General features: G+C 37.1%; 1 protein-coding gene across 5 annotated transcripts in view; it reads right to left on the reverse strand.

The window, feature by feature from the left end:
- The window catches only part of LOC135198036 (kinase D-interacting substrate of 220 kDa B-like), a 744,360-nt gene that overhangs the window by 181,637 nt on the left and 536,173 nt on the right, over positions 1-26,550 (reverse strand). Inside the window, exon 1 of one of the 5 annotated variants that reach the window (XM_064225404.1) lies at positions 8,978-10,431. The exons of the other annotated variants lie outside the window; for them this stretch is intronic. Within the exon in view, the coding sequence (XP_064081474.1) occupies positions 8,978-9,343 (366 nt within the window). The 5' untranslated portion in view covers positions 9,344-10,431. Of the gene's footprint in view, positions 1-8,977; positions 10,432-26,550 lie in introns of those variants that run through there. 5 annotated transcript variants of the gene reach the window in all.

Raw genomic sequence — 26,550 nt, forward strand, 5'->3', positions numbered from 1 at the left:
GCATACAGCAGTTCCTGAATTCCGTAAACAATTCTATTCAGCTAGATCAACACAAATAATTTTTATTTGTTACAAGATGAAAAGAGACAAACTCGTTTTGGGGTATATAACAAAGAGTGCATTACGAGAAAAAATAGAATAAGAGACTATAAAATTGTATCTAAAACTTCACAAAAAGCATAGATAACTACTTTGTGAAATAAAAGAACCTATAATTTGCAGTCATAATAATCATGAAGAACTCATCTGTGTCTTTTACTTCGACTTTGAGCACGGATTAACCTTCCTATCATAACCAAACTTTCTAAATAATCATAATGCACGAAAGTTATGACAGAGAAAGCATATGACCATCTCGTATATAAACATGAGAATTTGCTAAGACTCATTCCACAAAAATTCCGAGCTCGGGTAACAATGCCTAGACAGTCCAACAAAACCAAAAATATCGAGTCACAAGATGTCAGCGACACTATATGTTTACCACACCTACCACTTGGACAATGATCATTGGTTTGTTTGTTTGTTTGTTTGTATGGCGTTTTTACGTTGCATGCAACCAGTGGTTATTCAGAAACGGGACCAACGGCTGTACGTGACTTCCGAACCACGTCGAGAGTGAACTTCTATCACCAGAAATACACATCTCTCACACCTCAATGGAATGGCCGAGAATCGAACCCGCGACCACCGAGGTGAAAAGCAAACACCAAACCAACCACGCCACTGATGCGCTTACACAATGATCACTGGGGCCTGTAAAATCTTGTTGAAAAGAAGAAGCTTGTTTTATCTGTCTGACCGTGAGAAATATTCTTGAATAAATAAATAAATATTTAAGATGTGACAATATAAATGCGAGTTTATTCCAGGAAGGAAACCAATTCTTTTTTACCATCGTAACTTATTTTCTAAGTGGGTATTATTTTAATACATGCTTCACAGACACAGTAAATGCACACCCGAGAATTTCATGGAAAGGTCATTTCCTCTGAAATCCCCACGAACCAGATTTCTCGAGGCATTTCGAGACATGGAAGCCGAAACAGATGGCATGGAAATATATATTTACTTTCCATATCGCAAAATCACAAAAGCCAGTTTAGTTCGAACACACTCGATTGCTCAGCCAATTATACGTCGCTTCGCATTGCGTGTCAGTCTAGCGTAGCGGATTTCAGCAGACTAGCGCTATGTTCAACGAACCAAATGAACACGGTCTTGTTAGCTTAAGCGGCGATTAACGTTATTTTGATGCCACAACGTGTCTCCTATAGATTAATCAATTGGTGAAAATGCTCAAACGCATTCGTAATTGATATATATGTATATGTATATATTTTTTTCTCGAAATAATATGCCTTACCCCCCCCCCCCCCCTTTCCAGACACCAGATACAGCCCTACCTTGGACTGGGCTTCAGTCACTTTTTTCGAATTACCGTAGGTTCAATAGCATCCCGCTTCCAAGGTCGTCAGGAGACACTTAATGCTCCGGTAATTAAAACTCTTCGACATAGACGGACGTATATAAGACTGCAAGGTAAAGAAGTTCTTTATATATATGTAATAAAATAGACGAATAACTCTCTCTCTCTCTCCTCTCTCTCCTCTCTCTCTCTCTCTCTCTCTTCTCTCTCTATAGGTAGACTTGTACATAATATAACTTACATTTACATATATATATATATATATATATATATATATATATATATATATATATATATATATACATACATACATACATATATATATATATATACATATCATATACGTATATTTATTTATACAAATATAGATACATACATATGTAGACATAGGGTTTTGATTAATTATATATTGTTCGTGCATTCTCTGTAACCTGTGGAATGTGGAGGACAGTGCAGAGATAACGACCTGAGAATAGCTGATCAATGAGTTTTCTAGGGGATGGCGTGAGATAAAAGTGCTTAGTTCAGGAAGTCAATGTACGACAGTTTATGAACTCTTCCCAAACGTGCCTTTGTGAAACTAGATGCAGCTAGAACCGCGAGGCGCTAGCGAACTGTGTGTTCGTATGTGCGTGGTGCGCCCCTCTTTCTGTTTAAAAGCGTTCATACCCAAGCCTATGGGAGGGATTTTAACAGAGGGCTTCGAGTCATAGGCAAAGATGCCGTGGCATTCGCCGGGGGAGGTTTTTTGTCACATAGTGTTTAGTGTCCGGTTGGGAATGGTAAGTGTTACCTTTACTTTAGCCAAAGGGGTGGCTTGTTTGATATCTTGTAAGATGTTCCATCTTATTAAACTTTGTCTTTGAACTTGTGTGTGTACTTCCAGAATGTGTTCTGTATCTTTGGCAGATGGTTCTGGATTTCTGTGGGACAGAGTTCCCAGGAAAGGTGTGACCTTTTGGGTGACTTGACAATGAGTAGTTTTTAAGTTTAGTCTGTGAGACTGGATTACTTAGTTAACCGACTTAGTTGTTACTGTAAATAAACGTTATGTTATGATGCAACTCTCTCGTTTTCATTACCTGTTAGAATGGAGAGAAAGAGGTGGAGAGAGAGAGAGAGAGAGAGAGAGAGAGAGAGAGAGAGAGAGAGCCTGTGTGTATAAGGAGTTATGGGGTCTGCCTTCCGTTTCGTGTCCACGCTTACCGTATGAAATACATGGCGGTTTTTTCCATGTAATAGTGGTGGCATGGAGGGATAATTCCCCCATATTTATAGTGGTGTCAGCGGTAAAGAGGGGATATAGAAAGTTTCTTGCTTTTCTATGCCTAGGAACGCCAATGTAGAGATGGTTGGCCAGTTAGAAGATAAAATGGTAGAGAAAATGTCCGTCCGTGGATGGGGGTAGAGGAAAGAATTTTCCTATTAGGGTCATCAATTTGCTCGTACCAATTATTCCTTCAGGGCGGGAGTCGTGAGACAAGCAACTCAGTCTAGTTCATGATTGAGTGTTGCTAGTGGTCATCTCACCGGTCGCGTTTGTATTGTGCCGACGAGATTTACGCGTTTTTACGAAGAATTTCGAGCTCTTTGTTCCCATTATGGAGTGGTGAGTGTTAAACTATTGTTTATCAAAAAGGAGTGGGTTTTTGTTTCTTAAATATTTCAGGGTTATGGGATTGGTTCAAGAGGTCAAAACAATTTTTTTTCTTCCCCATAGTGTAGTGTTTTCTTTATTTGCACGTGTTTGTAATAGACGTATGCATTCGTCTTTGTTTAAAACATGGAGGAGTGTATTTTTTCTATGCATGGAAACTGTGCTTAGACAAGCAGATTTGGCTTAGAGACACAGAGCGGCCACAATTTTAAGGGCTCAGCATATTTCTGCAGAGAGGCGCCTTGCATTGCGAGGGTGTACGGGCATCCCTTGGGAGGGTAGTTGCATGGGTACCACTAGCCTCACTCGTGAGATAGTGCAGGGGAGGGTATTGCGAGATGGATACTGCTGGCATGGCTCGGGGGAGTGTTCTGCCGCTTGACTGAGGGGTTGTTCTCAGGGGGGGAGAAATTTTTTTTGTCTCAGTATGAGTGAACTTCCCCCTTTTCCTTTTCCTTTTTTTTTCTTAGTGTTGGAGATGGATTTGGCCTTGACATTGGATGCTAAGATATCAGCTGGTTGTTAGTATTATTGATGAAGTGAAATGCCCGTTAGAGTCTTTTTTTTAGGAAAAGATATTTTTTTTCTCTCTCTTGGATGAAGAGAAAAGGAAATAGAGATTTTTCTTTTCCGAAAATGAGGGGAAAAGTAGTTAACATGCACGGGCGGGATGTGTTATATGTTTCTTTATGCCTTGAAAGACACAAATATAAGGGGGATACACAGATTATTTTTTTATTGTGTTGGAGAAATTACTTTGAAATGCCGATGATTGGTGTTGTGTCTGTGTGTGGTGGTCAATGGTGTTATGTCATGGTGTTGCATGCTGGAGAAATTGTATGTCATAGGATTCAGCAATACTGTTGTATGCTATTTGAATTTCACCCTTACTTGAGAGTTTTGCTATGAAGAGTTATTATTGTTATTATTAATAATTGTTATACTTGAGATGTGTCACGGGAGGTTTGCCTAAGTATTTATCATTACGGGAGAATTGTTTTGCGAGAGATTTGAGATATTTTCATGGGAGATTAGTCAATAATTATTACAGATAATTATCAAGGAGAATTATTACAATGAATTAATGGGAGAAGTCTTGTGTTAATTATTTGTTCAGTTTTTGTAACTTTGGAGAATATTTCAGTGATTCACGGGGATGAGTTTTGCTGAATCTTGATGAATCTGGCTGAATCTTGGTGAATTGTGTGAGTTTTGCTGAATTTTGTGCTGAATTTTTGGAGAATGGACAAGCATTAACATTGGTGATAATTTTTGTACTTGATATGATGATTTTGATGATAGCAATTTTTTTGGTGATTTTGTGATAATGATATTTCTGTACTGATTTTTTTTTATACTAATACGTGGGTGTTTTAATGCTATCAAGGGAGGTGAAATCTTTTGTGATTATGGGAAGAACTAACAACACATTATTTTAGTTTTTTTTCTTTTTTTATGAGTTCAGCAGATAATTGCTTGACATCTAGTGAGTTACGGGAGATAGTTAATGGTGCCGTTGATTTTTCTTTTCTCCTTTTTTTGGAAGTTAGCCATCGCTGACACAAGTTTTTTTTTTTTACCATGGGTGAATTTGAATTTGCTGTTTTTCTCTCAGTTAGTGTGAATATTATCTCAGTTTCATGACTTAGAGCCATTTAAGAGAAAGTGTTCGTGTTTTAGCTATTTGATGCTATAGAGAATATAGGGGAGAATTTCTTGCATGTTTTGATTGCATACGTAATGGCACTACATTTTTTCTCTGGATATTTGTGTTCCAGAAATTGTGAGTTTTCTTGCACAATACCTTTGTTGTATTTGTGACAAATTTGTGAGAGATAGGAAACTTGGTTAAGTTTTCTAATGGCTATGTCGTAGTGCATATGGAGAAGTCTTGGGTTAGACACTGTGATTTTGGAGTTCTGTTATAATGACTTGTGGCACATTGGTGGTTTTTTCTAGAACTTTCTAGACAGTTTTATTTGCCGAGTTTTTGCCCTTTTTTAGCAGTTATGCTAAATGGAGTGAGTTTTTTATAGTTTTTTTGACTATAACATTGAGTTATTCTCTGGAGAATTGGAGTTATAATTTGAGTTATAATTGAGTTATAATTGAGATATATTATTTTGGGGTAGAGTCTGGAGGTATATATTTTTTTTGGAGTTATATTTTGAGATATAAAATATATGGAGATATATTTTTGGCCATTTTTGATATTTGCCAATGTGGTATGAGCTATGTTTAGTTCAATTATTTTGCAGCCATCTTGTTTGCAAATGGAGACACATATTTGGAGATTATGGGGCAATATTTGTGAGTATGTGAGTTAGATGCCTTGAGTGCACATTTTTTGGAGATGGGATTTCATTTTTTGATATTCCTTTTTTGGAGATATATATTTTTGGAGCCTTGTTTTGTTCCACATGGATGTTAGTTATGGTGGAAATAGAGGTAAAATATTTTGTATTTGCCGAAATAGAGGTGATTATTCTCTATTCTTGGAGTTGGTGTCTTTTTTTCTACTGACATGTGGCTATTGGAGAAATAAGAGAATAATATCGGGGGTTGGTTATTAACCACCAAATGGAGGAAATATTTTTATAACCGGAGTGGCGTTATTATTGAGATGATGTCTCATAATGGAGTTGGAATTAATCTTGGGCGGGTGACCTTTTTTTTGTGGTTATGGAGTTTTTCGAGACAAGAGAGATTCTGTGGTTCTTTTTTTTGATTTCGTGTCTATTTAGAGAGAAGTGGCATTACTGCATTACGAGTTATTTGGAGATGTGTGTGCATTTTTCATGTTCACAAGTGTGTTATTCTTGGAGAAATATAATTTGGGAAAAGTCATGTTGAGAGAATAAGTCTTCGAGACAAATTTTTGAACACATTAGTCATATCCTGGAGTTAATTCTGTGAAATGTGTCAGTTAGACCTTTTTTTCTTGAGAATCATGAGGTTTCCAAACTTACGTGTCTGACTAGACAATTTTGTTGCTGTTGTTTGAGCATGCCTTCCCGCAGGTGATTTTTCTGCTGACAAGCGATGTGATGAGCCGTGTGCTGATTCTTTTCCTCTGATGGTGACAGATCAGAATTTTGCAATATCTGGAAATGTTAGCTATAATAGCATTTCACCGAAAGCGCAATGTATGCGAGTTTGCTTTCTGGCAAATTCCATAACTTTTACATGGGGCATTTTTTGGGGAAAACGGGGGAGTTTTGCATATTTTTACATTTATTTTGTATTTTTTGATTGGGGAAAACTACTTGTGATTATTTTTTTTTTGTATTATTATTTTTCTTCCTTTTCCTATGAGAAATATGATTTGGGGATTGAGGCTTAAATAACATTTCTTTTTTGGACGGGAGATTTGATTTTACCGGGAGGTGTAATTTTTCGAGGGTTATTGCTTACGTAAAGGGAGTTTGACATTAAGTCTCATTGTGATTAATTATTGAGCAGTAAAGGGGTTTTTGCTGTTAAAAGTTGGAGATTTTTGCTGATTTTGTGAGTTGCTGTAATATCAGAGCATTGCGAGAACATTTTTGGGTCTGGGTGTTACGTGATTCTTTTCTTTCTTGAGCTTGTTACGAATTTTTTCATTTTTTTTCTTGTGAGCACATTCGAGTTCGAAATGTGAGTGCAGAATTCCGTGGAGTTGCTGTGATTTCCGAGTGTGTGTGTGTGCTGATGTGCGAGTTTGGAGAATTGAATTGGAGAACTTGATGTTTCTTTTTTTCTTAGAGAGTTGTGATAATGACTTATCATTTTAGTAGTCATATTTAAGGGAGTTAATTGGGAGACGTTCAGTTAGTATTTCTGAACCTTTTTGAGATCGTTGTTTGATAGAGGTAGTATGTTTGGGTTGGGTTATTTTCTTAGATTGACCAAAGACTTGATTGACATACTAACGCCAAAAGTTCACCGACGCCAGCAAGACGTCCACCAGACCGTGAGGTTGCTGCCATGTTGCCCATGGTGATTACAAGTATTTCCACGTGGGTGATCGAGAGAATTCTACAGCGTGTTTTTTTGGGGATCTACAAGAAGCCGTGAGAGTCTTCTACGATGAGGGAGGCATTCCGTCTTCCTACAGTTGCTACAGCCTGCTATAGCCTGTTGCTGTCTGTGCACCTACTTGCAGACAAGCGAAGAGGGATGTTCAAGAATCCTATTGCAGAAAATATGAGAGAAAATGCGTTTTGTGTTATTGGGAGATAAAGCGTGATAAGACTTTATTTTATAATGCCAGAGACGTGCAGTTTTTCTTAATTATTTTAATTTTAAGCCGGCCAATGTTTTATATTGTATAAGCAATTTGCTAGGCGGAGCTTAGCATATAGGTGCGAGGCCGAGCAATCTGTAAGACATAGGGTTTTGATTATTATATATTGTTCGTGCATTCTCTGTAACCTGTGGAATGTGGAGGACAGTGCAGAGATAACGACCTGAGAATAGCTGATCAATGAGTTTCTAGGGATGGCGTGAGATAAAAGTGCTTAGTTCAGGAAGTCAATGTACGACAGTTTATGAACTCTTCCCAAGTGCCTTTGTGAAACTAGATGCAGCTAGAACCGCGAGGCGCTAGCGAACTGTGTGTTCGTATGTGCGTGTGCGCCTCTTTCTGTTAAAAGCGTTCATACCCAAGCCTATGGGAGGGATTTTAACAGAGGGCTTCGAGTCATAGGCAAAGATGCCGTTGGCATTCGCCGGGGGAGTTTTTTGTACATAGTGTTTAGTGTCCGGTTGGAATGGGTAAGTGTTACCTTTACTTAGCCAAAGGGGTGGCTTGTTTTTGATATCTTGTAAGATGTTCCATCTTATTAACTTTGTCTTTGAACTTGTGTGTGTACTTACCAGAATGTGTTCTGTATCTTTGGCAGATGGTTCTGGATTTCTGTGGGACAGAGTTCCCAGGGAAAGGTGTGACCTTTTGGGTGACTTGACAATGAGTAGTTTTTAAGTTAGTCTGTGAGACTGGATTACTTAGTTAACCGACTTAGTTGTTACTGTAAATAAACGTTATGTTATGATGCAACTCTCTCGTTTTCATTACCTGTTAGAATGGAGAGAAAGAGGTGGAGAGAGAGAGAGAGAGAGAGAGAGAGAGAGAGAGAGAGAGAGCCTGTGTGTATAAAGGAGTTATGGGGTCTGCCTTCCGTTTCGTGTCCACGCTTACCGTATGAAAATACATGGCGGTTTTTTTCCATGTAATACATAAACTTACATTTACATATAATATATGTGTATATATATATATAATATTTATATTTATAATATATATAAATATAGATAATATATATATATATATATATGATATATATATATATAGATATATATATATCTAATATATATATATATATATATATATATACACACATATGGCGCATGTGTGTTACCTAGACACATACACAAACTGTCTGTACTAATTATTCTAATTTAAACATTAACTGACTTGGGATATTTGAAATATATCAGAACCAAAACTGTTGGAACATATACGCATCTTAGATCACTAGGAGGAACTTCATTGTTTCGCAGTCCATAATATTCGTACTTGCAGAACATATTATAGGACAAAAAGTGAGTTTATACATACAAAATGTAAGAAAAAATGTATCAAACACCCATTGAAAAGTCTCAGAAACTAACACAACCCTTCATTTACCCCGACTCTGACAAAGTGTCTTCCTGACTTTTATCTCAAATATGCAACCGCACTCAGGTTAAAATGTTTTAAGTGCTCTGGATCTTAGCTCTCAAATGCTAAGCGTCCTGTTATTGAGACAAATGAAAACCACTGTAAACAAACCCTTGCTATTAAATAAGGACGGGCGTGGTTGGAAAAATGCCCAACATGAACAGAACTCATAGTCTGAACTATCACATACCACAGCACGATGATGATGAAGGGGCAACATCTGTAGATAGTGAAGCGCTTGGGAGGGTTTGCCATGGGCATGGGCATGGGGAGGGGGAGGCGGCGGCTGCTGTAGTGGATGCTGAATGTTGTTGTTGTTGTTGTTGTTCTTACTACTTTTACTTTTCTTGTTCTTGTCTTTTTTATCATCACTGCTGCTTCTGTTGTGACTCTGTCTTCCACTGGCATGGTCATTACTGACACTACGGCCGCGACCTCTGCTGGCTGTGGTGTTAATAACAGTAAGAGTATTTTCATTGCTGTTAGTAGGCTGGAAAGCATTGAAAGGCCCCCGCATGTAGGCCGGGTTGAAAAACAGCTCCAGATTTCGGCGCATTTTGCCGTTCAATAGATAAGCGTCGCTGCGTCACTGTTCAGTGTTTTTCCACTAATTATTCGATGAATTACTTTGGAAAATTTTCCGTGAATATCACTGTTTTAGTACCTGCATATTCTTTACAAATAAAAAATGTCTTGGCAAAACCTGTTCATTTAAATAAGCATTCACTTTCTTCATATCTATCATGTGTCAAGACTATCTTCCACTTCATGTAAGATATTCAGATGCTGTGATAAAAAAAGTTGTGCCTGAAGCACTTTTGAAGGGAAGAAAATCCTTTACGACCTCTTCAACAAATATCATGACTTGACTTGTGGAAGAATCCTCTCTTACGACATAACTGGAAGTTATGAGGTCCACACACTACAGTCATGAGCTGGATTCTCCCTTACCTGACGTCAAGTTCCCGCTACAAAATGCGTTAAACTCTTGAATAATGCTAAAAGTTTTGCATCTCATATGGGACACTGGTTTTAAAGTCAATCACAATTAGCGTATCCATGAATACCACCCAATGAAAACGGCGTAATCTGCTACACCAACTTACACTACTTCAGTATGTGTTCCACAAACACAAAAAATCACTATCAAGCCATTTGGAGTAAACTTGTGTAACGTTGCACTTGAAATATCGTTAACATGAAATATGTTTTCATGTCATTAGCTCGTACTAATGAGTGAACACTTCATTAACCGATCACACAATATAGCTGCCGCTCCTGCGTCAAGTTCCTCCCCATTTCTCTTGAAGCTGCGAACCCAAACAAGAGGTCCTGAGCTGCGGACGCTCTCCCATCTCATGCTCCCCTTAGCGATCCCGGAAAGGTCATTCGACGGCGGCACTGGTCCCTATTTTTTTTCCCTCGCCTGGTTTTTTTTTTCTGGATCACAAACGCACTTCCTAGGACTGCCCAGAAATGACGTTTGTCCGCCACGTAGCTGTTTTTCACTGGAAATCTTGTACTCGTTGACCACACCTCCTTGTCATAATATCAACGATCACACTACTGGTTCTCGTCAACATTGTGAAAAGCTGCAGATGGAATCACTTCCTCGTGCGCAATACGAGCACAGGTTGGCGGTCCTCCCAAAGTACCTTACGAAACTCCACTAAAGTTCAAGCAGGAATGGGCGACTCTTTCTTTACTACAACCAGTCTTAAGAGAAGAGCAAGACGAAAAAATGCAGGCATGGCAAAACCAGTTTTGTTGTGCATCTTGCCAAAAAGAACGAGGGGCTTAAATCGTAATAGCAACTCGGCGAAAGTGGTGCAGCAACACTTACTTGACATTTACTTATTAGTCTCAGAAATTACCTGCTTCATCAAGTAATTTCTTTAAAATTTAGCCTTGTTTTACCATACTTAAATTCCCTATCGTCTCCATTCGGGGTTCTATAACTCCTAAGATCTTAACACAAAAAATGACCTCTACCTTAACCACCTTAATACACGGAAATGTGTAGCAACTGTTTCACATTTAATTGTCGTGACTTCTGTAAATTAAAATTTATGATATTATCAGATGACATTTAAAATATTAGAGCACAGTGACATTTTTCCACCAAATTATTTTGGATAAGATCATTTCCGACCCACTCAAGTTCCAGAACTTTTCTCTCTCTAAAATGTTAATCTCACATTACCTTTAAATTCGCTCTCTCTCTCTCTCTCTCTCTCTCTCTCTCTCTCTCTCTCTCTCTCTCTCTCTCTCGTGCGTATCCTGTTCACATGCCATCATCAACAGCCCTTATGTCATTTTTTCTCCTCGCCCAGAAAATAAAATTATAAAAAGTAGAAACAAGAACTTTTCTTGCAACATCAAAAGGTCGGAGTATCATTTTATGGACACTCTCAAGCCTGAAAAAAAAAACAAACTCCTACCTTAAACAAGCACAAAAAAATGGACGATGACAGCCAAAACTGGAACTTTCTGTAACAGTTCACTATGAACCTCCAATTACAGCAAAGGAAAAACTAAAAAAAAAAAATGACGCAAATAAACTGCCCAGTTTCTTCCTCTCTCACAGTACTTGTTAGTGAGACTTCGTATGAAGACTATAGCTTCACGAGTATGTAAAAGCAATAAAATATTACCTACTTCCTGGGATTACTTTGTTAAAATGTGCTTACTGTCATCTTAATACAGATTTACTAATTTTGTTGTATTTCCGTCGTCACGGATTTGGGGAAAACTTCAATAATTGGTTGAACAAATAACCAGTAACGTGGGTATTCTTAGTTGGTAATTATTTGTGTGTGTGTGTTAGAGAGAGAGAGAGAGAGAGAGAGAGAGAGAGAGAGAGAGAGAGAAATATATATATGCGCACACACTGCAGTAATCTAATGGTAAAAATGATCACCAAAGAAAAAAAAACTCAGTGGAAATAGATTGCATATGTATTTAAAAAATGGAGAACTTGACAACATCTCTCATGAGTTCTCTTATTTTGTGACAGTTTGCTGGAATAACCAAAGAAACAAAACCACGAACTCATTTTTTTTTTTTTTTTTTTTTTTTTTTTTAATATACTGAATCAGCTATTTCACCTGGCAAAGACAATTTTAACAGGAATCAGGAGGGTAAAATTAACCGTATCAGAAGTTCTTGGCCATACCCGATATTACACACACACACACACACACATACACATACACATACACATACACACACACACACACACATATATATATATATATATATATATATATATATATATATATATATGAGAGAGAGAGACGAGACTCAACGTCAAGATGTAAAATAAAAAAATTTATCTTCATTAGGAACGGTTGAAAGCGGCTGTATGTGGAGTTTAGAGGGTCATTAAATATGAATCACACAAAATTATTTTCATAGGCAAATAGGAAGGTTAATGAAGAGTTCTATTTGCACTCCGGACTGAGAGCATCGGATTTGCATACGAAATTTATTCGATGAATCAACACCGCCATTATTTAATTCGTCAAACAAAAGGCAGTGCATACTTTATTGTGAACATTGCAATCTATCAACTTCAACTGTTTTAACAGAACTGCCCGAGTACATGCACGGTTCACCTATTGATAACTAGCATTCTCCCTTCAGAAAATATCATGTGCAGGTATATAGGAGGACGGAGACGGACGTCGAAAAGAAAGTGACAAAGAAAACGCAAATATAAAAAATCACAAACGAGAGGTGAATTAAAAACTCTGGGGAGAATAATTAGTTGCTCAACAGGGACGGAAACGCAGTGAGAAAAGTTACTGAATAAACACGCCCGAGAATAAAAGATGCAATTGGAGACTGCTGTCTGAAGAGAATGGAGTTCTGACAGGGTCTCTGGACTGAATATTCTTATGATTTGTTGAAAGTGGAAGAGAGGCACAAAAAAAAATGGTGAATGATGAAAGTGTTTTACGGTCAATTAAAGCTATAAAATGCTTGTGGCAGTGACAGAGGACATGACGAGAGCAATCCAAAGATTGAAGAAAGGAGACAAACGATGACTTGTTGGAATTACACTCGAGATGCTTTAGTGGTGATGCATCACTGAGTGGCTGAACAGGTTTGTTGGTATTACTGGACGAAGGAGAAGTTCTGAGGGAATGCACAACAAAATCTTTGTGTAAGAGTGAAGGGTAACAAAAGCAACTGTAAAAATAATAGGGACATGATATTGCTGGATTCGCTCGACGATTTTAACTGGAGACGTAAGACAGATGGTATGAAAGAATGATAGAGGAAGAAGAGCGTCGGTTAAGACAAGGAGTTTGACTCTTGTGTTCGTTATGAAACAGTTGCGTGAAAAGTTTGAAAGGACAACCAAGTTAGGAGTTTTATGATGTATGCATTACTCTAGAAATAAAGGCAATATGGACAGTGATGAAGATGTACGGTAAAGATAATAGGTGAAGAGTGCTCAAAAAGTTGCTGGTCGCCTGACTTATTTGTGTATGTAAAAGTAATTCTAAGAGTGCGTCGAAAATGCTGCGAAGCTCGTCATAAACACGTGGTAACTTACCGCACACACATCACAATCAGGTATATGCATGCAGTCAAAGACTTACGTTTATCAGCACTTCACCCGATTATCCAGCACTGACAAAATTCCTTCTCTACTTATGGGTCGGTGACTTGTTTTTAACCCGCTTGCGAGTTGAAAGAGATAAGATTCCGACGTGCGCTTATGACATATTTTGCTTTAGTGTGGATGAGCCCATGGACACAAGTCTTTAGCCACCGGGGTTGAGGATAGAAATTAAAAGTAGGCAAGGGTTCTAAGTTCGGGTACAAAATTTGTCATGAATAGGGTATGATATGGCTGATGCTTGCAAATAATATATTAACGATTTTGTATAGTGAAAAACTTCAGAAATCAATAAAACGTTTTGAAAATGCCCGACGCGAGGAAGGTTAAAGATTACGAAGGTAAACGGAAACAAGGTAAATGGAATCCTCATTCTCGATATGGGCGTTTGAAAGGAAATATAAAGGATATGGTAAAATGAAAGAAAAGGCGAATCACAAAATAAGTGAAGCAAGGAATGTAGTAAGGTTGAATTTTGGAAGTAAAAAAAAAAAAAAAATATGTAGTAGTAGTGTTTTCTAACGTCAGCCTGGTGGTATACAGAGTGAATAATTCTGAAGTGTTAAGAGTAAAGAGGCGGAGAAAGCCTGGAAAGGCTGTTAAGACGACGTGAAAACCGTACTATATTAGAAAGGAAGGTCCATAATAAGTGCCCCCAGAGTGCAAGCAAGATGGGGGTGGATGGCCCAGTTCTTACATGATGGTTCAACCTGCTGCTGTTGATGAGCTTTCTGTGAAAGTATATAAAGCAGCCGATGCTAAAGGTTTCTTCAGGGACGGTTCATCAATAACTCAGTTTAAGTATGATCCAGGCAGTGCCAGTTGAGTTTTATTATTCTTTAACATCAACTTTTGTTAGGGAAAATGTTCACACACATACACGAGCGCGCGCAAACACATTGCATACGGATGCCACGATAAACTTTCTACTCCAGTTCCCTTTGTTGGCAATGATCTTTTCAAAATTACTGTTATGCAGTGAATATCCAATATTGACCCAAAAGCCTGAGGTGATTCGAGTCTTCCAGTTCAAACCGGTAGAGCACCTGCGCTGCATCGAACGCTTGTGCTCACACATACCAGAAGAAACGGCAAGGTCGTCTAGAGATAACCTTGTTCTCTCAAACAGGTATTCTATGTAGGTACTGCATGTTCATGGGTTCACAAACCCCAGCACACACACAAAAACATACGTAAAATAGAGAGAAGACTCACTTGACTACTGCATGCGCCTACTCGAGTAACGCACTTCAAATGTTATACATGGAATGAGAATTCCGCTCAAGTTAGCTGCAAAACACTTTCTCGCCGAAGTAAAGCGAGGTAATGAAATACCTACCACCCACAAAATGGGAATTGGATAAGAAAAATGTTCCAAGAGTAAAGTGAACATACTAGGCTAACTGGAAATAAGGGGGAATAAAAAGGGACCGTCGCAAAGAATTGACAAAAGGTCGGTAACGCCAGAGAGGAGAGAAGCAGACACAGAATCATTTAACAATTCTGTTAAATAACGGGAAGTTTCTTTGCAAATTTTAAAACAATTGCGGAGCTGCTGACGCTGACGTACACAGAAAACCTTTCATAAAAAATAATATATGGAGGTCATTTATCATCAGTTATCATAAGAGCTGATAAATTAGTCAATCTACGAGACAGCAAATTAATACTACAGTAGTTGAACCATTCTTCAAACTTGCGTTGTGGCGCCACTAGCCATCGACTCCGTAAAGATATAAAGGCACAGGTATTTGATATACAGATGAAATAAGTATTAAAAACGTAACCTATTTCAATATAGTTATAATTACTGCTGTTCTCATAAACACACGCAAAAGAAAGTCCCTTTAAGGCATTTTAATAAAAATAAAGCAACAACCAGCGGAGCCGAAGTCCACATTCATTCAAGAGTAACGTCAGCGTTGAGCCTTGAGCAAAGCGACAGAGTTGGGACTCGAAGTATCCTAATTGCCCACAAAACAACGCGCGGATCAGGTCCACGTTTCATCAAGGTGACTATGCCGGCAGTGGTCCTCTTTGCTCGAACCATCGCTCGGCCTTCGCGGTCAAATGCTATAAACAATGACACATGGCATATGGGTAATGGTAATGGCTACAAGTTTCTGCGGAAGCTATTTCTACTTTAGTGATTAAAGTATAGGATTCCTGCCGCTTTGTATTCATGCATACATGGGCATAATATAATGTTGGCACAAATACGCTGCAGCATTATGTATACATACACAATATATATATATATATATATATATATATATATACACATATATATATGTATGTATATACATATATTATATATTTATATACCTATATTTATATTACGTATATACATATATTTTCATATATATAACATATACCATATATACTTATATACTTATATTTTATATTACGTATATATATATATATATATATATAGAATAATATATATATATATATATATATATATATATTTTCATATGAATGAATGAATATATATATATATATATATATATATATATATATATATTATATATATATATATATATATTATATATATATATATAATATATATATATATATATATATATATATATATATATGTTCTATTATCAAAATATGAGCTGCAGCCAATTCAAGTACTACTTCGAAAGGTCAATAGTACTGAACCACAAGTAGACAAATTTTCGAAAACGGACAGCAGTGTGTTAGGGATTTATTCATATCAGTTTATCACACCTTAAATTCTGGTCCAGTAAAGGTTTCGATAACGCAACGTGAAAATCTTTGTATATGGCCTTATATTTATCCGTGAGTCAGTCACATTGCTACCAACCAATCAACCTACGGATTTTACTAATTAGAGGACGGTGTGTGAGATTCTCCCATAACCATTCGACCAATGAATGATGTTTATTTCTAAGCTGAATTGGATGTTACCTCGAGAAGATAAGAGTACACTGACCTGGAGGTGCATATTGGTGTTTCTTAAACATTTAGCGTCGGCAGTTATTGAAAATGAAGTCTCAAAAGTGAAAAACATGCTACGTAATAGAGGGCAATAAAACCTTTCGAGCTGCCCACATTTTGCTCCCAAAATGAAGATGCTATGATCACGTGATACCCACGAACTGGTACCCTGAAAAACGCACTAACTCTTACAAAAAGAAAAAAAATACTTTAGCGGTTTTTTTTTTTTTTTTTTTTTTTTTTTTTTTTTTGTTTTTTTTTTTTTTTTTTTTTTTTTTTTTTTTTTTTTTTTTTTTTTTTTTTTTACAAAAGTGGGGAGCGTTTTTTTTATCATTATAAATGGCTGTTACCTAACCAGTGAAGGACTGAGAGATCTGCTGGGATAATTTTCGGGGGTGGGTCAAAATGAATCTTCTTCACAAGACTCGTCTTCACCAAACCAGTCCTCTGATTCCTTGATGCAGAGTCTAACAGAACGGCGCGTTTGTCAAGGAAAAAATCTGAAGGGGGAATGATATGTTTGGGATCAAGGGAGCAAGAAATTATTTGTCCGTCGATTGCGCACAGTGATGCTGCAATTGTCACACAAAACCGTTTTGATTTCAGTTATATTACAATGATGATGGTTCACCGAACAATTAAATGTGCATTTGACAGTCATGAGACCTCGTTAACAAGTCATGGTACCGAGTATCATGGATGGCTCCCTGTCATCATTGCTGCATCGTGGAACATGGCATGAGGTCCACGGAACTCTTTAGGAAGAAACACAAAACTCTCAGCGAGGCGAAAACTCTTTTGATAGAGAAAACACAAGTCACCATCGGTTTATGCGTCTTCCTTCTCGCATTCAACTGCGGAGTTAACGGAGGACCGTTTTTAGAGCAATGGCAGTTCAGTATGGCCAGCGGGTATTTTGCAAATGCCAAGGATAAGTTCTCCTCCGAGGGACGAAGTGTCTACTTAACAGGTTGGCAAGCCTGACTTCGATCGGCTAATAAGCGTGGTGGGGTCCGCCTCCGAGATGGGCGTGGTTCTATAGTACTTCGACCTAAAGGCGAACTTTGCTTGACTGGAGGCTGCTAGGGCAAAAAGTTAGTTGTTATATTTTATCATGACGAGAAACTGTTGAACAGTTTAAGTGCTTTCGAAATCTTAAAAAAAAAAAAATAATGTCCACGAAAATAGTCACATAAGCTCAGGATAAGAGCGGAAAATTATATACCTTTTTGGATATTTTCATCTGTGACGCTGCTATCCACGATATCTTTCTGAAGATACCGTTATTCTCCGTCTCCAGGATCACTCAAATTTTATGCAAGAATAGGTAAGACTGGTCATCATAACAAAAAGTGGATGACTTACGTGCCGAGTTCCTTACATTAGAACGGTTTGACAAGGTCTTCGACCGCCGCCTCTGCTAAAAACCAATTATATGCCGGTATTAAAAGACAAGTTTTTTTTTTTTTTAATAATGATTCAATAACTGGACAGAAAATGTGAAGAAAAACAACTTTTCATTTCAATTCAGGGATTCCAAAGATCATACCAGACTCAACACACATCAATTGATAAATTCTATAATAGCAAAAATATAAAAAGTTCCGTAACGCTGAAAAGATCAAATATGTCAAGAGAGAGTATTATTATTCATACTATTATGGCAATAATTTCAAGGGATATAAACTTATGGGAGGCAACGAGAAACAAACAAAAGCAATACGAACTGCGCAGGTGAAAACTTCGTTTCGTTACTTTCTACTGGAACCTGTTTGTCGAGGACATAGCGCAGGTCATCTCTCTCTTTGAACCACCAAAGTTTTCCTGCCCTGCGCAAATGAACATCAGACTTATTCAAATTTTCTTTACTAATTGTCTCCCTTTCTATTCTGTTCAAGATTAAGGCCGAAGCCAATAAAATAACGAGGAATCGGTTCGTTCAAGACAAATCTGTTAGACGAGCGTAAATATTCGTATAGCGAAGAAGAAAAAGTTGAGAGAGAGAGAGAGAGAGAGAGAGAGAGAGAGAGAGAGAGAGAGAGCGAGAGAGAGAGAGACGAGAGAGGAGGAGGAGAAGAGAGAGAGGAGAGAGAGAGAGAGAGAGAAGGTAGAAGAGAGAGAGATTATCAAAAGGGCGTAGCGAAAACGGGATAGAAAGAAAAACATGATCACCAGTACGACACATTACCAGTGGATAAGTCAAGTTTTTACTAAGAATTGTCATCAAATATGTGAGGGGAAAAAAGGATAATGAGAGAGAGAGAGAGAGAGAGAGGAGAGAGAGAGAGAGAGAGAACCGGGCTTTATCAGGAACCGAAAACAATACATGAGACTAGTACACTGTCAACCTAAGGCGAGGAAGAGAATGAGCGAGAACCGCATCAGTTCCAGAACAGCCAGACTAATCATCGCTCATTACTTCCTTGACGATGCTTATCATCATCCAAGGGAAAGGAGAGCTGCCTTCTCCGTGGGGGTTGATGATCTTGAATTAGACTGAGATGGATGCATATCAAGGGTTAATAACTATTATATATATATATATATATACCAATATAATTATATATATATAGATATATATATATATATATATATATATATATATATATATATGTATATAATATAATATAAATGTATGTTGAAAACCAGGAACAGGCCTACATTTTTGTATATAGCCGCAAGCCGCATTATTCTTACGCTTCGTTTGCCTGATTAATGGCTCAAAATCTAGATATAACCAGAATCCTATTGCGCTCTAGACCCCGAGAGCATCTCCGTATTACCAGACTGCAATATGGTTTACGAACTCTGCAGCAAAATCAATTTGGCCTTAGTGAGGTAGAGTGAAAATCGCTAGAAAGTTCAGGTTAAACCTTCAAACTGAGCAGTCATTAAGTAATCGGAAAGTTAGTAATATTCAGGAAGTGCGAGAGTGGGTTTAAGTTAGGGGTGAATAGCGCAGTGTAAGGGGATTCATTGGGATGCTGACGAATCTTAAGATTATATGCAAGTGCTTTTGGTAGTTTTGACGCACATGGGGCTCATCCACGTTTAAGCAGTTAAAAGTATGAATGTGGCAGTGACTTGAGCGTTATTTGCTCTGAATCTACACCCTGTTAGGGGTAAAGGGCTAAATATTGCTTAATAACTACTATCTATTGATCTGTATATGTATGTATATATATATATACATATTATATATATATATATATATATATATATATATAATATATACATATATTATATATATATATATATATATATATATATATATATATACATACATACATATATTATACACTCACAAATATAGAGAGCTATATATACATACAAACATACACACATATATATGTACATAATTTATATAATATATATACATATATATTTATGTATGTATGTGCCTATGTATTTATATATGCCAATGCGTAAATTTCTTTATATCTATTAGACCTAACAAAAAAAAAAAAACAGCTAGTGATTTACATGAATAAACCGATTCACAGCAACTCTCCTCTATAAACGCAAAATTCATTACACCAAATCATCAGTATTCAGTGTGGTCCCACGCTATTATAGTTAGCAATGTTTTAGAAATACAAGCTATACGCAACGGACCCTACGGATAGCCGTAAAAATTCCTACAGCAAAACTAAGTTGCAAGATGCACGCAGAGCTCAGGTAAAAACGTGCTCTACGAATGACGTGTAGATGCAAAAATCTTTTTAATTTCTAAGATTGCATTTCAGTGGAACATATACTTTCAGATGTAATTTTTTCTAGTTTTCTATATAGTCGGGGCTCAAAACATCTGCTTTAAACATTAACTTTCAAGCTCTAGAACGTTACACATACAGATTCTGTACTGCTTGATGGACTAACCTACAATCGACTACAGCATTACTTACGACATTGCTCAGCTTCTAGTTGCCATGCTACTCAACTCACCTGGAAAAAAACAAACAAAATATTAGTACAATTTTAGACTCGCCTGGAAAAATACTTTCCATTCCATGTAAAATTCACTGGAATTAAAACACATTCAAAAGACTCATCTCCTCATGACAAAAAACACCCATCTAATGGTAGGCACACAACATACTCAAGTTGGCATGAAAAATACCTGTACAATATCAGTATTAAATCAACTGAATTTAAATCATTTAGCTATTTGGCTATTTTCGTAATTACTGAATCCCGAACTTCTTAAATATACGGTATACCTAAAAATAACTAAATAAACCAAAGCATACAACACTAAAGCAGTAATAAGGGATTCTAACAAACCAATATTTATATGGAGTATGGATGAATTTCTGGTTAGGCGTATTTAAAATATACAAAACGTACAGACTATTCGATGGAACAGGTTAAAACCTGACGACTAAAATTAAAGTAAAACAGTTTAAAGCTATCTCTGCTGAAACCGAGCTAATTAACGGAACAGAGGAAAAAACTCAAAGTTTAGTATGGGGTAACAAAAGCTAAAGACTCCATTTCGTGCAATTAGCTATTGTACCATTCTGGAATTCCGAGATCAGGAGGCCACCATTTAGAGCTCTTCTGTTCTATTGGATTCAAGAGACCAAGCTTGGAGAACTTTGCGGGCAAGTGGGAGTCGACCCAAGGGGATTGAAGATTTCAACAGAAAAGTGGACGTTGACACAAGTAAAGGGAATTGAAGGCTAAAACAGTGAACTGGAAGTTGATACGAGGGAATCAAAGGTTTACAACAGAAAACTGGAGTCGACACGAGGCCATTAAAAGCAATAGCAGATAACTGGAAGGTGACACGAAAGGAGAGACGATTGCAGAAGATATCTGGCAGTGGACTCAAACGAATCGAAGGCCACCACGGATAACTGGGAGACTGGGAGTTGACACAAGGCTACATCGGCTTCGTCAGGGCAGAGGGAATGTTAGGGCAGGAATAACAGTCAATGTTAACATTCCAATGATATTACCCAATAAGTATAGTACCGTGGCCGGATCTGTAATCGCACAGAGGCGACCCTTCAGAAAATTGTGGGTGTCAAACAACTACAAGTCTGGAATTCTAAAAAAAAAAAAAATTAAACGCACATACCCTGAAGCTGCCTGTGACATAATACAAATACACGGGGATAAGTAAATAAACAGAAAATAATTAGTTAAAGGATATTATACACACATATATGTATATATATATAATATATATTCATATATATATATATATATATATATATATATATTATATATATATATATATATATAGTATAATATATATATACACACACACGAGGTAAACAACAAACTTCCAACTCCGCTAAAGGAGTACAGAATCATATCAAAGTTAGATAGTAACATATACGTAACTACTTTTATAACGTATCGTAAAGAACGGAGCATTCACTCTCCCCTAAAATATTCAGTTAAAAGTCCACACACACACATTTCGCCGTTTTATTACTTTACTCTTATACCTTCTCTCCAGCAAGGATGTGGACAACTCGAAATCTGCCTTCTTTATCAGCTCCCAACAACAGAGCCTCAGCGGCGTGGTTGGTATGGTATTAGCGTCCCACCTCGGTGGTCGTGGGTTCGATTCTCGGCCATTCCATTGAGGAGTGAGAGATGTGTATTTCTGGTGATAGAAGTTCACTCTCGACATGGTTCGGAAGTCAGGTAAAGCCGTTGGTTCCGTTGCTGAATACCCACTGGTTCCATGCAACGTAAAAGCACCATACAAACAAACAAACAAACAACTGCTGAGAAAAACAGATCTCTTCCTCTAGATCTGTCTGTCACTATCAACTAAGATTCATTATTCAATGGCCATTTTATTCAAGCTGTAAAAATCAGTATCAGCAGACTTGTGTGCGACAGCATATATATATATATATATATATATATATATATATATATATATATATATATATATATATATATATATAAAACAGGCTATTTCTACACGTAAGACACAAGTATGCTAAAAGTTTCTATAAATATTTTACAACTAGATAAACCTTTAGAACACAAAGCATTATTAACAGATATGAGTGAAATAGCATAAAATGAGAGAGAACGGGCTTGCATATTTTACTGAAACTGCAACTGAAACACCGTCGAATTTTAAACGATAATCCTAATTGAATTAACCCTAATATTGTTCTTATGGGCATGTGTCGACATATCGTTGGTGAAAAAATAGGGTACGTTCCAATTTTCTGCATCAGTAACGTTTCCAATCGCCAAGTTTTTACGTTCTTCCTTGTGTCATGAATGCCAACTGAACCCCGAGGCATGGCAAGAGATACGACACACACGAGGCAACGAAAAAATGAGAGATTCCATAGTGATGGAATGTTAACTCGAAATCTCTCTGGACTAGGGTATGAAAAGGGTAAGTGTTGGGGGAGAGAGGGGCAGAGGCTACGAACTGCCATGATCACAATTACTTAGGACATACCCAGGAAACAGAACGCCACCATTCAAGGCAGGACCAAATTTTCTTCCTTACTTTTTTTTTTTATCTATTAGGCCTTGAATACTTACTGGCTAGTGTTGACTTCATCTGGATTAAAAGTTGTGAAAAAATGAAAAAGCTCATAAAATATAATATAAAATCCTTCTTCCAGTACCGTAATTAAACCCGAATGCTCTGGCCGCTTCACCGAAATGCCAAGGCCTCTTTTGAGACACCCGGGAGCTCCTTTATCTTTAGATACCGACACACCGGAATTCCCCCAAAATGAAATAGGAGTCCAGCACCACCCCTTCCATCCGGCCCCAATCCCAACCAATGGACACCCAATTCAGAGGCACATGGATGACTTGGCAAAGTAATCATGACGTGCTATTTCCCTTGGCTTTTTTTCCTCTCCATAATGTCACCATTTTTTCTTTAGTTTCCATTTTTGTAAGAAGGAAGTGTGCACATTATAAGCAAATTGTAAAAATGACAAAAGTGTTTCATAAATACAATTAAACATTTTTTCTGTGACAAATAAGGCTATTTATCATAACTCCAGATTTGCGGTCTATAAAACTACAGGTACTAAATAAACATCTTTCTAGTAGTACTAACATCACACAGCGGGCCAAAAATGCCGGTAGAACACTCCCCTTACGTCTATACCTAACATTCCTTTAAAATGCCCTAACTAATAACAGTAAACTTCTTTCATAAAATCACCGACACCCGAAAGCCCAGCAACCTCTCTAGTATATAGGATTGCATGTCCTCCAGACATTGCGGTTGAATTTATGAACCTCATTACCTTTCCAGCCAAAACTTCATTTCCATTATAGCCAGCTTCCAAGGAGGAAGGTTGCGATTTCCTCTGGAGATATACTACAGTCAGAATTGACGATTGGCCTCAATTTCTTCCCTGAAGGTCCCCTGAAGAAGATTATGTCACAAGGTATATGAAATCTTTCTTAACCAAGTTAATAATGGAAACTTTGAAAAGAGCGCTTATGGAGGTTTCCCATTTCTGATTTTTTTTTTTTGAGAGAGCATGAGTGCAATAACATCTCATCGTAAAAGGCCCTACAATATGTACAGGATGTTGTTTCATGCCAGCACGGGCTCTTGCTCATAAAGCAGCCCGTAAAAGTGATCACACAGCGCGTACATATGTGAAGCCACAAAATTTCAATGAGTTTCTGGCTTCAGACATTGGACTCCCAAGAGCTTGAAAATAAAGCCTTGGGGTGCCCATTTATCAAAGTTCCGAAAGTTGCCCCTTTGTCATCAAAGTTCACAATAGGGGTAGAGGCTAAGCGAGGGAGAGGGAGGAAATAGGAAAACAGAGATAATGGTGGGAAAAGACAAGGTCATAACCGACTTAACTTTTAGGAATGTGTAAAAGCCATCTTTTAAATGTGCATACTGTGACCTAAATAATGACTTAACAAAAAATGAAAATAAAATAAATAAATCAATCAATCAATCAACCTCTCTTTGGATGAGGTTCCTTAAATGTTACAAATACGGCTACAGAAAATATATTCAACTAGCAACTACTGCTACCACTATTGATGATAATATTATACCAAATGAGCTGAAGAAACCACAACCTTCGCCTTCCCGGATTATCTGGTTAGTTAATTTACAATTACTTTATTTCCTGATTAAGGACTAGAAGAACCTGCGCTGTAACGTAAACACACGGCCACAACGAATACGTTTGGTTGTAACAAAGATGAATAAAAACATTACTTTTAAATAAACTATATGAATGTTGCAACATCAACGTTTTTTTCCCAGATGGTTAACCAAGGTCTTCTATTCCGAAAAAAACATCGTGCTTTAAAATGTCAGCAGGAGAATAAATAACTATGGAGACTGAATGAAGAACCCGGATGAGAGAGGACAATGAATCGGAAGTCCATGAGGCCGTTTACTTTCTGTGTTACAAGTAAACACTCCGATGAGACAAAGGAAACATCTGATTTTGCAATTCACTTGCCTAAACAGTGGCAAGCATTAGCTACGTCAGTTAGTCAATATTTAATCCTTCCCAAAACAGCACGATGGGGAAAAAGGAATAGAAAACCTTTGATCTGTACCCTGCATTCAACTGGTATTTGGAAGGGCGAGGTTGTTCAAGTAACAAGAAAGTTATCAATATTTAGAAAAATAAAAATTTTAATGAGGAAAACGTACCTTAAGCACATTCACCTATCGTATTTTAGAGGATACACCATGTCATGTGTGCAATAATTCACAATAGCGGAGTGAAAAATTTCAATTTTAAGCCTTTTGTAGGATTAGGAGTAACAAAGGATTGTGATAATTCGATTCTATTAGCATGATGAATGTTGCTACAGGATAGTAGAAGATATGGCAATAATTAGTCCGTCAAGTAACAACAAAAACCTTTTTCTTTGAAAACTGAAATTTTTTTAGTGTTAGTGTAAAATTTTTCAGACCAAAAAGGAATTAAGTTCAAACCCAATGCTTGATTTTACTCACTAGCATTCTATTTTGTTCTAGTACTGTAAGTGCTGTGTATGCGACAAAAAATATACTGCTATAACACGGAGAAAATTCCTAATGTACCATGGAACAAGTAACATTCAAAGATCTGACTTGTAGCAAAAAGCATTAGTTCGTATGTCACTTATCTACCTGTAGAAAATGCCTTCGGCGCCCTAATATTACCTTCCTTTAAATCACAGAGTAGAATACTGATTAACAACAGACGTCCAAATTAATCTCATTCATAGAAATACAAGGAAATAGGAGATCATCTTACGCGAGCTCAGACTAATATTTGTATATTTGAAGGAAGCAATTTTGTGGTCTATAACATTTTACATTTTTTAAATAAAAAGTTTGACATTTTACCTAAAATAATCACCTGAGAACTCAGTTGAATTTAAGACTTGAATCTGAACAAACAAATTCATCGAAGTTACAAATAAACGCAATCTCACATACAAATAATCCACGGCTTAGATGGACAGTCATGAATAAGTCGAAGGAAGAAGAGAAATTAGAGAATAACCGGTTCTCGCCTTTCCCCCAATGCCTGCTTATTCCCAATGAAAAAGAAAATGAGAAAGAGAACATTATTTTCACCCTTTGACCTGCGTGAAGTGGAGTAAAAAGAGAGAGAGAGAGAGAGAGAGAGAGAGAGAGAGAGAGAGAGAGAGAGAGAGAGAGAGAGAGAGATTTGGGCAGATGTGCTCTGCAATTTCACTCCAAGAAATGAGAGTGAATCCAAAAGAAATAAAATAAAAATATAAACTAAAAGAATAAACAGAAGCAGCTATCAATGATGAAAAACGTGCTAATAAATAATGTCAATTATATTAGCCGGATATGAACGAATTAAAAAGCATTGTAAAGATTTTTTTCTGCCCGTTTTCTTGTTTTACTTCTAAAATATATTAAACAATGAAAATGGAGTAAAGACGATCTATGCGACTTCTAGTAAAGGGGAATTTGAAAGTCAGGTTATTAAAAATATGTTGCTTACGAGAGAGAGAGAGAGAGAGAGAGAGAGAGAGAGAGAGAGAGAGAGAGAGAGAGAGATTGTTACTTTCACCTAAGCTGTAGCTACAACGCTTGCAAATCATATCAAGATGAATATTCATACATGCGTATACATGACTCTAGGCCAACCTGCTCACTATATTTATCTATATATAACCAACTCTGATAAATACAGATAAACACATAT

The sequence above is a fragment of the Macrobrachium nipponense genome, chromosome 21 (assembly GCF_015104395.2).
Source record: "Macrobrachium nipponense isolate FS-2020 chromosome 21, ASM1510439v2, whole genome shotgun sequence".
In the NCBI taxonomy this organism is placed as follows: domain Eukaryota; kingdom Metazoa; phylum Arthropoda; class Malacostraca; order Decapoda; family Palaemonidae; genus Macrobrachium; species Macrobrachium nipponense.